Genomic DNA, 16,384 nt, shown 5'->3' with positions numbered 1-16,384 from the left:
AAAGGTATCTAGGTATAGCCTAGAGACTCAGAATAGCTACATGATAGCTGATAGGTAGTATAATAAAGACAAGATAGCTATAGAATAGATGGTAGATGCATCACAGTGAGAAGACAAAGGAAAGATAGTAGACAGGAGATCTATCACGTGGATAGACACAGGATAGCTGGAATGTAGTTAATTTGAAAGATAGACACAGCATAGTTAGGATTTCTAGGGAATAGATGATAGTTGGGTAGAAGGCATATAGCGGATTGTTCGGAGGATAGGCCATATGATGATAGACAGAGGTATGTAGAAAGATAGATGACTGATTGGTGGAAGATAATAGAGATAATGTAGACACAGGAGAACTATTTGATAATTGACAGATGAAAGTTAAACACATGATAGGTAGAGGGAATATGATAGGGAGAGACACAGGCTATCTAGAACATAGATGATTCATAGATGAAACAAGGGCACATGATAGCTGGGGTATAGATGATCCATAAATGGAAGATAGACTCAGAATAGCTGCAGTGTAGGAGATCCTTTGATGGGAGATAGACTCAAGATAACAACAGGATACATGCAAACAAAGACATAAGATGATTATCAGGCATAGAGCAAGATAGACATAAGACGGCTACAGCAAGGAGATGCTATAGATTGTAGAAAGATGTTTACTTAGTAAAAGAATGGTCTTATTTGGTTTTAGAATCCACCTTTAACCGACTGAAAAAAAAATGGAGAGGAATACACAAAAAATGAGGAGGTAAGAATTTGTAATACAATTGGCAAAGCTTTCTGTTCTGACCTCTGTTGTTATATCAGATGTAGACAAACTTCGTCAGGGAAGTTGAGGGTATTTTGGTCTCTTCCGTGGGTCTTCTATTCCCCCAGTTTCATTGTAAGACCTGGCAAGAATTACTGTTAAAGCAGGTGAGAACAGAAGGGAAGCTAAGTCTTGCTATTTCACTCAAGCTAATTCAGGTTTAACTTAAGTGATTGCTAAACAACAGTGACAGACATTGTATTAGGCTGTACTGGGAAGACATGGAAATGGATTGGTTTTTACTTTTAACAGCCTCACAGCCAAAGGGTGGAAACATTGACTTTCATGTTATTGTTATAATAGAAATAGATCGTATTTGTTTGCTTGTTCATTTATCATTTATTTTGGAAACTAGCTCATGATATTTAGCCCAAGACTTGCATCAAATCCACAATCCTCCTGCATCTCACCGGAGTACTGGGATTAAGGCCATTTTCTGACATATCCTGCCACAGTAGTTATAGTGTATAATGAAGACCTTGTATGTTATATGAATGAAAAAGATCTGTCTTTCTGTCGTCTTAGTCCTCTTTTGGGGCACTATATCAGTAATTAGCCTCAGCTTTACCATACATAAAGCTCATGTTTACTTCTCTGTAAATTAGTGGTGCCTCTAATCCATGCCAGAGGATAACCCATGAAGATCTTTGCAATTTGCTGAAGAGACTTCAGAAACTGATGAATAGACTTGGATATGGATCATCTAGAAAGAGACCCAGAGAACAGCCTGCTATTGCCTCTCTGTCTTCTCAAAGAGGTTTGACTTAGGTCCATTTCCCTGATTCTATGCACTCTTTGTGACTAAACTTTCCAAATATATTTTCTAGGCCATGCCCACTCCCTTACAATGCATTTCTTCTTTAACCCTCTTCAAAATGCCTATAGCTGCTAGCACCCTACTTCACGAGTTCTACACACACCTTGTTCTCATCACTTTCACAGAGCTCACATAAAGATGGAAGGAGAGTTTCAACCCCCCAAAGTTGTCTTTGAATCTCTACACATGAGTAATGGAACACATAAGCACCCCCTACAAAACTAACAAAGTATTTCTCTAAATTATAAGCTGAGAATTCTAATATCAATAGTTATCTTAATTTAACACCTGTCATTTCTTTTATGCAAAGGAATGTTCAATGTACAAACAAATTATGAACAAAACACAGTTCCTGTTTTTAATACCTATGAAGAATACCATAAGACGGTTCTTCAGGTAAGGGTCTTTTAATTTGTTGTTTACATTTACATGTTAATCACCTAGAATGCAAGATGCACTACATCACATTTCAAAGCACAGCTGGAAAAGAACAAGTTTTCAAACAATAAGAAAGCAAATATAACAATACACACTCTTAGATGGAAACCTAAGCCACGTGCAGGCATCTTTTATCCTTTCAAGCACTTTTATTTAAAAACACAAGGTAGGTAGGTATCGTATATTGAAATTTGTGTTGTGAAGAGGCTTCAGAATATCTCATTTGAAATCTGTCAATACTTTTATGAAACCAAATGCATATTTAAACTATTCCAGAAGCTGACTATCAACTGCAGAGATGGTTGTAGGCAAAAATGCAGGCTGTGTGCTGTGAAACTGTGACAGTCACTCTTCTACAACCTTTTAGCTTCTGTCTGGTATTAGTAACTTCCCTGGAAAACCTTTTCTTAGAGAAGATTTTTTATGGCACAAATATGTTGTAAGTATGATCACAGCTGTTTTTAAGCACAAAAATGGAAAAAAATAATTTTAGTGCCTGTGAAAACAGGGACACATTGTTTTGATATTTTGACTGATGAAAAAAGTTGACGTTTTTGTTTTTCAATTGGGCTGGGGGTTGTTAGCTCAATAATAGCACTTGTCTAGCATGTGGGTAATCCTGAATTCAATACTCAGCAAAAGTAGCATACAATTTTTGATTAACACAATGATTCTGGGAGGTGGTCAGTTGCTATTTATGTGCTACAAATATCTTCTCTTGCATGAACGTTTGGGCGAGGATAAACTCAAAAGAAGTTCCAAAACACAACAGGTAATAAGAGAATATTTGAAATTAATTTTTTGTTTCACTAATGATTATGGTATGAAGATATTAATGATCACATAGGAGTACTGGCTGCTCTTGCAGAGGAGGTAGGTTTAATTCTCTGCACTCACACTGAAGCTCACAATGGTCTGTAGTTCCAGCTACAGAGGATGTGATGCCTTCTTCTGGCCTGTATGGGTACCAGGTACACACATGGTACACAGATACATATGCAGGGAAATCCACTCACACACACAAAATAAAAATATTTTAAAACGTTTGTGCTTTTTTATTGTACAATTCACTTTATCAGAGATTTATCACCAGTATTGCTTCTTTCTAAAGACTTATTGCCATTTTGTGTTTACAATGAGGCACTGTTACTTGCAACTATCTACTTGTATGAATTCTATGAGCTTGTTTCTTAAAATAATCATTTTATTGCAGAATAGGGTAAGGAAGTACAGCTTTAAAATAAATATTGGAATTGAGGATCACACAAGCAGTATCTGGATAACAACTCTAAATTTAAATGAATGAGTACATTGCATTAGCAGTAATTCCTAGGAGAGCCCTGCTTTATTTGTCCTCTTCTTAGAGGTGATACTGAGGCAGGCACACAGGTATCCACATCTCCTTTCTCTGGAAAACATTTTGGTATTTCACATGCTCTAAATGTCACCTTCTGGGAAACCTGACTTCACACCATTATACATTAGAAAATTGATAGCACTAACTATATTTTTAAGTTGAACACTAGGCTAAGTATAAATGAATGTGTCTTTAAAAACATTTAGCATTCAAATAATTAACATATTTAAAGTGTGACCATCTACACTAAGAAATGAATATTTCTAGTGTGAGATGGAAAGTTTAGTTATTGATTTTGGGTACACTGAAATATATTTGTCCAAGTGGCACATCATTGATAAATATCTCATGCTTAAGGTGAAGTAGATTCTGTGTAGGAGGCAGAATAATAGAATTTTAATTAAGGATGTGCCTACTTTATAGATATGTAAGAAATGCAATACATTTTCTGTGTTCTATTCTAATAATTTATACACTCAGAAATAAAGCTATCATTTTATTATTGTTCCACTATTTATTTATGTTATTATTCTGTCGTTATTAGTCATTTGAAAATATTTCAATTGTACTGAACATAGAAGGAAAAGTTGTTTTTGTATCCCAGAATGTGACACCTCTTCTTGGCTATCGTCCAGTAAGTTCTTGCAGCTTTTGGGGAAATTGGTCATTCTGGATTGTTGTTCATAAGTTATTTATTTTATGCTCATATAAGTTATTGGTGTTCAGCTATGACTCTGTGACATCATCTTCTCTACTAGTTTCAGTGTTTAGTCAATAAAAACATGCTGGGATTCCGGCAAAAGTTCTTACTCTTCCCTCACCCTATCCACTCCTCTCATGTGTGTCTAAGATGAAATGTCTGTCAGAAAAATAAAACATGCTTCTTGTTAAGATTCTCAGAAATGGCACTGAGCAGGGTTAATGCCTGACTTCTTTTGTACTGACTGAGTGCTTGTGCTTTCATTCCTGATTTAAAGAAAGGCCTTGTCAATATCAGGTGAGCATACACCTACTGAGCTAGGCTCCAGCCCAATGATTCTATTTGTAATGATGCCACCTCTCTTCCACCAATGGAAGAATAGGTAACACCCCTTGGTTCTTTATATTTCACATCAAATTTGTTGAATTTTTAATTTTTAACTTTTGTCAAACTCCTTTAAAAAAGTAACACACAAAATAATTGGGTTTCACTATGGTTTTCTTTCTTTTTTTTTTCATTCTTTTTTCCTTTCTTTCTTGGCAAGATAAGGTAGCATTCTATAGTTCAGCCCACCCCAAAACTCCTTATGAAGCCTCAGGTTGTTCTTGGACTCAGGGCATTCCATTTTATATATGGACCAATGAAAATATTTTTATTGAAAAGATAAGTGTCCCTTTATGGTACAGGGGGAAGGGTTGAACTTTTTCCATCAAAATAAACAAGGATAAAATAAAATGTAGAGAGGGCATGGGACTTGAAAGTATGAGGAAGGTGCAAACAAGAAAGGATTCACATTGAAGAGTGAGAAAGTGCAGAGTCAGGGGAAAGGCTTTCTGGCAGAGTTGTATAGTCACTGGTTGTGTGTCACGGTTGTGTGGCATGGTTCTGTGGCATGGTTGTGTGGCACAGTTTAGTGGCACGGTTGTGTGGCACAGTTGTGTGGGGTTTTCCATCCAGATTCACTTGCTTGGTTCAAGACTGGAGACAAAGTTATGAGTGAGGAGCTGAGAATTTTTTCCAGGCTCATAGCAAAGAGGGAAACAAGACAGGGTGAGGATTACAGCATCTGAGGTCTATGAAATGGGTAGGGAAGAATCCAACTACTTGAGGGAGATAATGCACAGGAAAACTGTGGACAGAATGGATTGTAATGTGGAGTAATCACTAGAGGGTAATGCAAACTGCCTGAAGCACTGCACCTATAGGTATAAATGGCATGGGCAGCACTAAACACCTATGGCAAGGATACATGGCAGACTAATGGTATTAGTATTGAAAGCAAAATCGGTTCTTTCTCCTGCACCCTAGGAAGATATAATTGGGACGAGCCTATTAAATCTTGTTGATGATGAACAAAAGGATGACATATCTGAGAAGATCATTCTAAATCTTCCATTGGCAAATATAGGTATGCATACATGGTTTTGTTTTCTCTTTTAATTTAATTTTTGAATTGTGTGTGAAAAGTAATACTTAGCTGAACAATTCCTTGCTCTCTTACACCTTAGTAGTTTTTGAAAAAAAATCAGTGTAGTTGCTGATAATATATCTATTTAATTTAATAGCCTATAATTTCAAATAGTACATTTCTCACACTAAAAATTATTTCCTTTTGAGAATTATGGAGGAGCTCAATAGGACATTACTCTCAGATGATGAGCCCTCACACACTGTGGAAGAGTTCAAGAGAGCTGATGGATGCTGTGGGAGGAAGAGTGGGGTACCTCTAAGGATGTAGCCCCTAGCAGTGGTTCTCAACCTTCCTAATGCTGAGACCTTTTAATACAGTCTCTCATGCTGTGGTAACCCCCCACCATAAATTTATTTTCATTGCTACCTCATAACTGTACTTTGGCTACTGTTTTGAATGGTAATGTAAATATCTGATATGTACATGGTCTTAGGTGACTCCTATGAAAGAGTTGTTCTACCCCCAAAGGGCTGAGAACTGTTGCTCTAGTGGAAGGATATGGGTAGTACACATTGGAATTGTGTATTTTGGGGGACACAAAGTTAGGAAGGACTGAGTGGATATGTGGAACTGGATCTGAGCTAAGTTGGAGGGAATGGGAACATGATCAAAATATATCACATGCATATATGAAACTCTAAAAGAGTCAATAAAATTAATTAATTGAGAAATCATCCCACCCTGTCTTAGTATTTACAATAAAACATAATTACTGCAGCCTTTCTCGAATTTTAGTAGTGCTATATAAATACTAGTGTATTGTGTTCCAGCTAGTGCCTATTTTATGGATATAAGAATGATATCTCTTCTGAGGACCAGCATTTATGGAAAGAAAGTTGTGTTCTTTACAATATTGTCTTGACTAAGGAAGACTATTATTGTCTGAGATAATCCATCAGACTACGTAACTTTACTTGTATCTTGCTCTCTTTAGTGGGAAGCCTAATCGAATTTTGCTGTTATATAAGAAAAGGAAATGTAGGTCAGAGTGGCCAGGACACATATTGTTACAGGACCATGTACCAAGGGAGATATATATATATATATCAGTACGTGAAATTCATCTTGTACCTACAGGATTCTTATGATGGTAAGCAACCCAGATGATGATACTTACATGATGTCCATGAGTGCTGTATTCCCTGATTGCTAGCATACTAATTCTTGTATTACTGTCACTGTGAAATACCTGATACCGCTACACTCACAATTTCTGACTACATTAGATATTTAAAAATACTGAAATTTATTAGGTGAGGTCATATAGAAACATGGATGATTATGTAGGTTGAGGATGTGGATGTCTCCTCTGACAAAACAAAATAATTTTAAAAACCTAATCCAAAAAATGTTTACTGCACTGAATAGCTTAAAGGGAGCTCCATGAATAACTTGAATAAGTTACAGATGGATTTCCTAGTTTGTAAACCATACCACAAATTAGGTTTACTGGAGTCTAGAATTCTAACATTATATCAAGGGCCAATATATAGAATATAAACTCTAAATCTCTATACACTGAGCTGGGGAAAGAAATCATTTCACCTAAATTTTTCAATAGATAACATTTATGTCAGGTGTAGTATGAAACCTAGTTTTTGAGGGTTAAGGAAGTACAAGCTGAGAAATCAAGATATAAAATTAAAATTGACCCTTAAAATATCTGAGTTAATCAGAGGTAAGGTATAATGCTGTTTGCTTCAGGTACCCAAATGCATGTTAAAATATTTCACCTATTTCTTTCTTGAAAGTTAAAGGTGAAATATCATTAAAAATCACTTGGACAGATGCATGAATACACACACACACACACACACACACACACACACACACACACAAACACTATTTCTTTTAGGGACTAACTCAAGAATCCAAAGATCAAAAGAAAAAGATTGACATCAGCACAAAAATCACACCTTTGATTTTTCAGGATGCATGCCTCATACATTAGTGGTGACCATGTGGGGAATCTGGGGATCTTAGCTGGAAGGGAAGGAAGATAAAGAGAAGCCCATGGCTCAGAATCTTGAAAACTGCCAGTGAGGTGACAAACAGCATTGTGATGTGGAAGTTGTCTGCCTGCTCTCTTAGCCAGGATTGCTTCTGATTTAATTGCCATTATGTCTGTCACCCTTAGAGTCATTTGTATTTTTTGGAAACTTCGGTCCTAATAGCAGAAAGATTTGGTCTTCTGCTCCAAGGCTGTTATGGGAGGAAAAGTACTATGTTGTGGGAAACATTTCTGTTCTAAGTAAGCCGGATGAGACAGTGAGTATGCTCTATATCTCTCTCTTATTGATGGGCACAGCATTTTCTCTTCCAGCTACTGGACATCAGTGTACATACATTTAGTATTCAGCAAGGAAAGAACAACTTGTATATTAGTTTTATAAAGTGAATTTTCATGTCCTCCCTCTCTCACAACCTTAGGTATTTGATTGTAAAGGCTTTTTACAGGCCAAAGGAAAAGCTAGTTATTAAAATGCATGTGTTAGATTGAAAATCGTTTAGTTTGTATTTTCAATGACATGAAATACTTTTCATGTCCTAGATACTGCAGTAAGTACCAGGGAATCACATACAGGCAGCCAAGAGACAAGGCACTGATAAAAGGTGTCATGGGAAAGTGAGCTGGTGATTTGTGTTTTGAATAGGGTACCCCCAAGTCTAACAAAGGCAGTCTATACAGAGAGTGCACTGACCTCAATTTGGAGAGTTTGAAGGAATAAAATTGCTTATGTGACTCAAATAAGGGAAAGAGTGAAGGGGATGGTGGAGACAGGAAAGTGATAGATTGTGCAGAACTTTGCTCACTGTAGTAATACATACAGAATTTATGCTAAGCAGAGTATGATCTAGACTGAAATCCCTAGGCTGCTTTGAATGTGGAACATGAAGTATAAAGAAACAAGAATGGAGATAACCAGATGTGAATGGCAGGAATCTGGGTTGATTTTAGTCATGGGGATGGAAACTCCCGGATTTGGAATGAATGGATACAGGGCTAACTAGAACATTGAAGACTGGGTAGTGTTAGCAGCCTATATAAAGAGCTCTGTTTGGCTGTAGACCAGGTTTCTATTGTGATGCCATAGTAGATCACTCCTAGATTCAATTTCAGAACAAACCACTTTTCCATATTGAAGAGAGTGTGGAAAGTTGTATAGAGGAGAAGACTGAAGGAAGTTGTCTGATTTGATTGCCTCATTCACTCTTTCTTCATACCAACCCTCTGGGATCTGAGATTCACTTTCTGCCACAAGAATGTAGACTTCTACTATACAGGATGACTCAGCCCCAAGATCTGTTTCCTACTCTGAGAAAGAGAAAACAAATTTTGCTTGTCCCATCCATATTTCACTAGTCTCCATCATGGCACCAGAAAGTCTATTTGCGATTTGCTCCAGTTTTTCTCTCTGTGCCTAAAGGATATTGTTTCTATACCAGATAATATTTTGGAAAATAAATTAAAGAGAACAGAGATAGCAGTCAGAGGAGTCTTTATAGTGTGCACGTGTAAAATAGCAAGCAGTGAACTTGAATCAAAGTGAAATTCCTTGATCTACTAGTGTTGGACTAAACCACTGTATGTGCATAAGATGTTTTCGTACCTGTAAACCTAGCATCTTTTTCACACCGACGTGACACTTGGATTAACTTGAATATATAATGCATGTTAGAAATGTCAAGTTTTTCTAGTACATAGGTATATTTAATGCCAATTAGGGGGTTAGAAGAAGGAGTAACTCTTCTCTGTACAAAGCTGTAGATTTGATTCTCAGAGATGCTAAAATGGTGACAACTGATGATGCTAATTTTTTGCAGGCACAACCAGTTAACATTCAAACAAATGCTGTAGATGATGATTCCGATGATGACAGTACTTTACAACACCATAGGTAAGAGGTATCATGGCTGTAAATAATGCAGAGCTGAAACAAGTTTTTTTTTTGGTAAATAAAGCCAAAATAAGAAAGATTAAGAGTTTTAAAATGACCAATTAGCTGTTCTGAACCTACCATATCATTTAATATAATTTATTGTCTTCCAACAGAATAAACATTGATAAATGGTTTTTTATTTTTAATTTTTAACATAGTCAAATTATGTTTAAAACTACAGAATTTTCCTTGACTTTCTGTCTATTTTTCTCTCACTTACCTACCTGCCTACCTACCTACCTACCTACCTACCTACCTACCTACATACATACATACATCTGTATGTGTATTTGAGTAGACCACCACCAATACCTCTTCCAGTTTCCAGATCTGTACATTTTAATGTATGGAAGGAATCGTTTAACTACTGTCTGTTACATCATTTCGTAGATTAATCCAATAATGGACCTAGAAAAAAAGTGACAGAAAAGAGCACATAATATACATCTGAGGTTGTTCCCTAATGATGCAGCAGTGGCTTATATCCTGCTCCATCCACACAGGACAATGGAGCAAAACATTCACTTGCTGTCAGATGTAAAGATGTCTACTGCAGGTCACATTATTTGTCTGTCAGTTTGTCTGTGTGATAGTGGAGGGGAAAGGGGAGGGACAAGAGGGAGAAAAAAGGAAAGTGAAAAGGAAAGGGAGAGGGAGAATGGGGAGAGAGGCTCGAGGAGAGAGAAAGCCTGAGTGCAAGAGAAAGTGAGAAAGAGCTATACAGAAAGAGAGAGAGAGAGAGAGAGAGAGAGAGAGAGAGAGAGAGAGAGAGAGAGAGAGAGTGTTAGAGAGAGAGAGATAGTGAGAGAGAGAGAGGAGAGAGAGAGAGATTTTCTGGCTTTCCAGGAACTCACTATATAAAACAGGCTGGCCTCCAACTCACAGAGATCCTCATGCCTCTGCCTCCCATGTTCCAGGGTTTCATGAGTGGGCCACCATGCACAGCCTGCAAGACAATTCAAAGGCAAAAATTTGCCTTATGCTTTCAAAGGAAATGCAAGCTTGGCTTTAAGACAGTTCTGCCAAGCCAAGTAAATTTAAGGTGAAAGATAGATTAATGTCTGAAGTACATGGGAGAGCTAGGGGTCCCAGGTTACTTACTACCTTAAAAGAATGAGGATTGGGAACAGATGGATAAAAAGTAACAATATTTTGCAGCCAAGGCTCAGGGCTTACAAAAAGTCCAGGATGATGTGAAGTGTTTAAACTTCAGTGACTGGTTTCAATTGAAAACAAGGAGGAATCTGAGTATTGTATGGTTGTGTGTTAAGACCCAGGGCTTACAATCAGAAGCCTGTGAAGGCTCTGTTCAAAGCCTGCTGGCCACCAAGCCTACCTGCTGTGAAGCCTGCCTAGAGAAACTGAATTTTGCTCATCTGTAAATTCACAACACGGAACTCAACAGAGGCAGAAGGTGGATTAGAGGTTGCCTCTGGCCAGGTATTGTGTGCAGAGTGGATGGGGACAGAGAGGAATGGTAGCTAGAACAGTGGAATACCTTTTCTGAGCTATGAAAATGTTCTCAAACTGTCTTGGGGTTGGAGAGTTATCTTAGTGCTTCCCCAGAGTAAGTCACTAGCATATAAAGAAGTATGTAAATATGAAAGGGCTAAAAATGCAAAGGGAACTAAAATCATTATAATCATCTTATGATCTGAATTGACCAGAAATCCTTGAATTGAAAGCTTTAATTGAAGTGTTTGAAATGTGTGTTTTGTCACGTTTTTTTTTTAAAAAAAAAAAAAGGGTTTCTCCACTGGCAGGGAATGTAGCTCAGTTGACAGAGGGCTTGCCTAGCATAAACCTAGCAGCATATGCCTGTGATATCTGAGTTGAGAGGTGGGGGCACATAGAGCAATTTAAAGACAATCATTATCTGTGTATTTTGCCTACATGTATGTCTATGAGCCACATATCTCCAGTGAAAAACAGCAGTTGGAGAGGGGTGTGAGATACTCTGGAACTGGAGTTACAGAGAGGTGTAGGCTTCCATTGAGGGAGCTGGGAATTGAAACTAGGGCCTCTGAAAGAGAAGTCAGTATTCTTAACTGCTGAGTCATTCCTCCAGCCCCAAAATAAAAAGTGTAATGTCTTCCTTGACAACATACTGAGTTTAAGCCTAGCCTGGGATATGTGAGATCCTACCTTCAAGAAGAAATCAACATGTGTGTTGTATATATGTACACCCATACACATGTGTGTGTGTTGTGTTAGAATTTTCTCTAAGTGTTAACTATTGTAAATAATATGCTTATGTTTAAATAATATCACACTGAAAATCAAACCAGTAAGAGTAAAAATTGTACATTTCATGCACAGATAATATATGCAGATGGCTGCGATAACTCATTAACTGGCTTTTCCTGTTTTAACTCTTCTTAATGCCATCAGAATCTCATAAATATCACAGAACATTTACTGTTAGATTATCTTGTTTGTTTTGTTTGTTTGTTTGTTTCTTTCTTTCTTTCTTTCTTTCTTTTTTTGTTTTTTTTTTCTTTGAGACAGCCTTTCTCTGTATAGCCCTGGCTGTCCTGAAACTTATTCTGTAGATGAGGCTGGCCTCGAACTCAGAAATCAGCCTGCCTCTGCCTCCCAAGTGCTAGGACTAAAGGCGTGCAATACCACTGCCTGGCTGTTTATTTTTTTACAGTCAGACATATTACTATATCTCAACTTCTCATATTTTGTACTGATGGTGGATTTCTTCTTGCTTGACCTCCCAAATATAAATCTTGTTTTTGTGTTCTTGTCTTTGAAAGATTAGAATAAGTTTTAGAACCAGAACATAAACTATGTTGGCTAAGTGTTTTTCCACAGAATCAAACCTCTAATCCTATGACACAGGACATTTTAAAGTTAGACATACTTTAACTTTAAAAACCCCTAATTTTAAGTAGTGGGTTTACTTATGGTATTTCCATGCATACATATCATTATACAACATTATTTTCAATATGATTTTATTCATTCTTTAAGAATTTCACACAATGTATTTAGGTCATATAATCTCCAACTTCTCTTCCTAACGCTTCACAGATCAGTTCCTATGTATTTTCTCCTGTGGTGTGGCCATCAATCCAGTCAGAAATTGGTTGGTTGCACCCATAACATTGTAATGCCATGATTGTAGACATGAGCATGTCTTGCCATGCTAGGCATTATCCTTGATCACAGTGTTCACAGCTAGTAAGCCTGTTGATGAATTTCTTTCCTCAATCCCCTTCCAGTACTATGAAAGTTATCCAGCAATGAGGAAGCTTCCTGACCAATACACAAAAGACATATTAATAATGATTTCTTTATGGCTTTATTAAGGCTTCGAAAACACCACCGTAGGAACAAAATGCAAACAGATGCTCAGGCTGAAGCTGTGAATGTGGAGGAGTGTCCTGAAGCAGGCACAGAAGTATGTACATTGGCAGTCACCCAGAGAACCATTGGGGCCTTTATTCTTGTTATATCATTATTTAGTTAATGTGTGTTATCAATATAGAAAGACTTTCATTTCAATAAGTGTCTTATGAGCATGACAGTTTCTGTTATATTTTTCCTTACTGTAAGTAACTGCCATGCTTAGAATAGTCCTTGTGCTTATCCTGACCCTAAGTTCATCATCTACAAATGGTTTAAAATAACATTTGACTAAAACATAAGCATGCTTAAGGAAAACTGACATCTTTTGTTCCTTTTATTCTTTTATTCTCCTAACTTGCTCTATAACCTTAACCTTAGAAATTCTAGTGTCCTACAATTCATTTTTTTCTTACAGCCAAAATACTCGTACTGATATTTTCCATTTAATCTGCCTGAAACATTATCTCATACTTGGCATTTATTGTGTTTGAAGCCTAGCTTACATGTGTAGGAACTCTGAGAAAACCCATCAGTGGCCACTTACTCTTTGAGGCTTAGTACCCCAACAATATTTTTAAGGATGTGTAGGGGTGTGTGTGTGTGTGTGTGTGTGTGTGTGTGTGTGTGTGTGTGTGTGTGTGTGTGAAGATTTTGTGTCTTTCTTCAATGACTGAAGTATATTGTGAGGTATGTCTAAGGTTTGGGACAGGTCTGCCTCTTTTTCCTAGGATGCCTATCTTATTCTATCTTGTAAGTGAAATGTGTTATCTTCTGTTGCAAATTCAGGTTGAGATTGTAGAAGTTCAAGCAGCCACTCAGCGAATGCCATTTGACTTAATTCAGGTCAGGATACCCTCTCACTCAAGCATAACCCCAGAATTAAGTGCAGCCACAAGCATAAGCGCTGGCATGAGGACAAGCACAAGTTCTTCATCTACAGATATTTCATCAACAACACCAGTATCAAGTAGGTACAATTAGCTATTTGGATGTGGTCTAAAGAAATGGGATGACCTTCAAGGGCATAGCAAGCTTTAAAATAAAAACCGTGCTCAGTTTATAATGGTGTGAAATCACAAATGTCAATTCGAACTTTGCCTGTTTTCTGTAAAATTTTGGAGGTGATGATTTCAGAGCAATAAAGGTAAATATCTCTTCACAGATTCAATCAATCCCTAGTCTTGTACCTTCTAGAAATCCCAATTAGAAATGTGCAGATTCTCCCTCTTCCAATAGGAAGAATTCAATAGAATTCTTATTATTCACTTTCTTTTTCCTTTTTTGGCACATTTTACTGTTTTGTCACAATCTTCTCTGTGCTTTCTTCCTTAGCCCCTACATCTAGACAGGGGTATGAGATAGATCCAAAATATATGCTAGAGCCCCAAGACAGAGAATTTGAAGTAGGTCCAGAGTTCCTCCTAAATGACAGCCAAGACACAGAGGCCACTCCAGAACAAGGAGAATGCACTGAAGAGGATGTGAAGAAACCCTTGGTAGAGGCAAAGCTATCCAATCCTAAGGAACATGTAATTGATGAATATTCTGTATGTCATGATGCTTCTTCAGATGATGATTTCTGTATAATAACAGAAGATACTGAACACAAGAAAGACCCTAAGTTTCAAGAAGTCGTTGTGGGTCAAGAACAAGGACATCAGAAGGTATCTGAGGCTGCCCCATCTTGTCCAACCACACCATTACAAGCTGTGCACCCAGAAGCTAGCTTAAATTCACTTTGCCCAGGTTAACTTTATAGTTTCTAATCTACTAGCTTTTCAAATATACAAGAATGTTTTGTGCTTCAGAGAATAGTTGAAGTAAGTTGAGCTGCTATGAAAATACTGGATTTCTACTGGTCCAGATTTTCCTCATGTGTGGGCAAATCTCAAGAGAGGGCAGCTCTTTTGAAGACTTATCCCAACCTTCTCCTCAGCAAACAGCAGCATAAGCTAGTTTCTTTTCTTCTGCTTGCCTTCATTTCTTCTATATATGATTGTGGATATAACCATGTATTTAAATAATGATTTTCTAAAAGGCAGGATTCTTAAATTACTTTGTGTACTTACAAATGCAGCCAAAGAGAACATATCAATACCATCGTCCACTTTTTGGGGAAGAGTTTGCCCAACTCTGTGGCCCACGAGTGAAGATGACAGAGGTCTATGATTTGAATATAAGTAGATCCTTCCATGGTGAACAACCTTCTTACCCAGATATTGAAGAGGAGGTATAGAAATTTACTTTACTTTTATAACTGAAACGACATTTCATTTTCAAAAAAATGTTGGGTTGCTTCCTTTACTTGGCTTAGCCTACTCCATACGTTGCAATTCAGTGGTCCCAGAAAAGTGAAAAGTATCTGTGCAAGGTAGACCTGAATATAAGCTAGATGATATACACATGTTTGTGTGGGTGTTCTGGATTTTTAGAAGTCTGTAACCCAGGGGCATGTCCCTGAATACTGTGCTAGCAAAGCAGTCAGTAGTTCCTATAGCCTCATATGTACAGAGACCAGACTTTTATTGTTTTTGAATTCATTTGAATGTTAAGTTCATTACTTGGGAGGCGGTGTCTTTTTCCGACATTGAATTACTTATGTTTATTTTTTTATGCATCAAAACCTGTAGCATAGGGAACAAGAACAATGTGAATATGAATTCTCCCAGTGTACTGGAATGCTTCGAAACTTAAAATATGAACGGCCTGGGCAGCAACATACTGGGCAAGGACAAGGACCTCGTGGATATCATAGAGGAGAACAGGTACAGGGATAGTCTGAGCCTGAAATGTAAGACGGGGTTGTATGGTATAACTGTATTTTTTTTTTTTTACAATAAGCCTGTTGGTTTCTACAGGTGGTGACTGTTATAGATGACATGGGGTCACCCACCATGGAATTTTTTGGAAATGACAATTCTCAGCATTCACGAAATGAGACACATAGGAGAGAGATAGATTGGGAAGAAGGGTGGAGGCCATCGCCTTTTCCCTTTTTCCTGCCTAGTAGTGCCTATCTGAGTACCTATTAATAGAATGGAGGATCTTTCACACAGAAAGCCTAGATAACTCAGCCTCAAAGTGAGAGACTTCAAATCTAAGCCTTGAAATTAGTTGGCTTCATTGCTCAAGTTCAGAGTCTCTGCATAGGGTGTTTGTAGAGAGACTTTATTGACCATAGCTGAGTAATTCCCCAGTTTCATGTCTGTTCTTTAACATTTTGGAATGAAGGCACTGGCTATGAAAACCAGGGATGTAGATGTAAGATTTCTGTTACATGCTGTGAAGAGCTAATAATATATAAATGTGGGTCAGGTTATATGTAGCATGGAGAATTTCTCATAAGCTATCATTCTTTGACTTATGTCACTGCTCCAAACTTCTTCTCTTACAGATGTTGGGAGGATCCTATTGATTGTGCCCCTCCACCTCTGCATCATTCATCAAGATCATTCCAGGAAATGACTGGATCACATCAAACATTGG

At 37.5% G+C, this 16,384-nt stretch overlaps 1 protein-coding gene across 1 annotated transcript; it reads left to right on the top strand.

Moving 5' to 3' along the window:
* The first annotated feature begins 728 nt into the window (after window positions 1–728).
* On the top strand, window positions 729–15,930 carry LOC117695955 (uncharacterized). Its single transcript, XM_076706143.1, has 14 exons — window positions 729–757; window positions 1,423–1,574; window positions 1,945–2,030; window positions 3,974–4,063; window positions 5,438–5,537; window positions 6,535–6,690; window positions 7,738–7,868; window positions 9,426–9,499; window positions 12,860–12,950; window positions 13,685–13,865; window positions 14,231–14,644; window positions 14,941–15,128; window positions 15,529–15,663; window positions 15,757–15,930. The coding sequence occupies exons 1-14, from the start codon at window positions 729–731 to the stop codon at window positions 15,928–15,930; spliced, it is 2,001 nt and encodes a 666-aa protein (XP_076562258.1).
* The last annotated feature ends 454 nt before the right edge of the window (window positions 15,931–16,384 follow it).

Source organism: Arvicanthis niloticus (genome assembly GCF_011762505.2).
Source record: "Arvicanthis niloticus isolate mArvNil1 chromosome Y unlocalized genomic scaffold, mArvNil1.pat.X SUPER_Y_unloc_1, whole genome shotgun sequence".
Lineage (NCBI taxonomy): Eukaryota > Metazoa > Chordata > Mammalia > Rodentia > Muridae > Arvicanthis > Arvicanthis niloticus.
Note: the sequence above shows the minus strand (reverse complement) of the source record. Positions and strands in the feature narration are given on the sequence as shown.

Coding starts and splice junctions, on each gene's coding strand:
- LOC117695955 (XM_076706143.1), top strand. CDS start 729: ATGGAGAGGAATACACAAAAAATGAGGAG. Junction 4,064..5,437: donor CTCTTCTTGGCTATCGTCCA/GTAAGTTCTTGC, acceptor CCTGCACCCTAG/GAAGATATAATTGGGACGAG. Junction 6,691..7,737: donor CCTACAGGATTCTTATGATG/GTAAGCAACCCA, acceptor TGTCACCCTTAG/AGTCATTTGTATTTTTTGGA.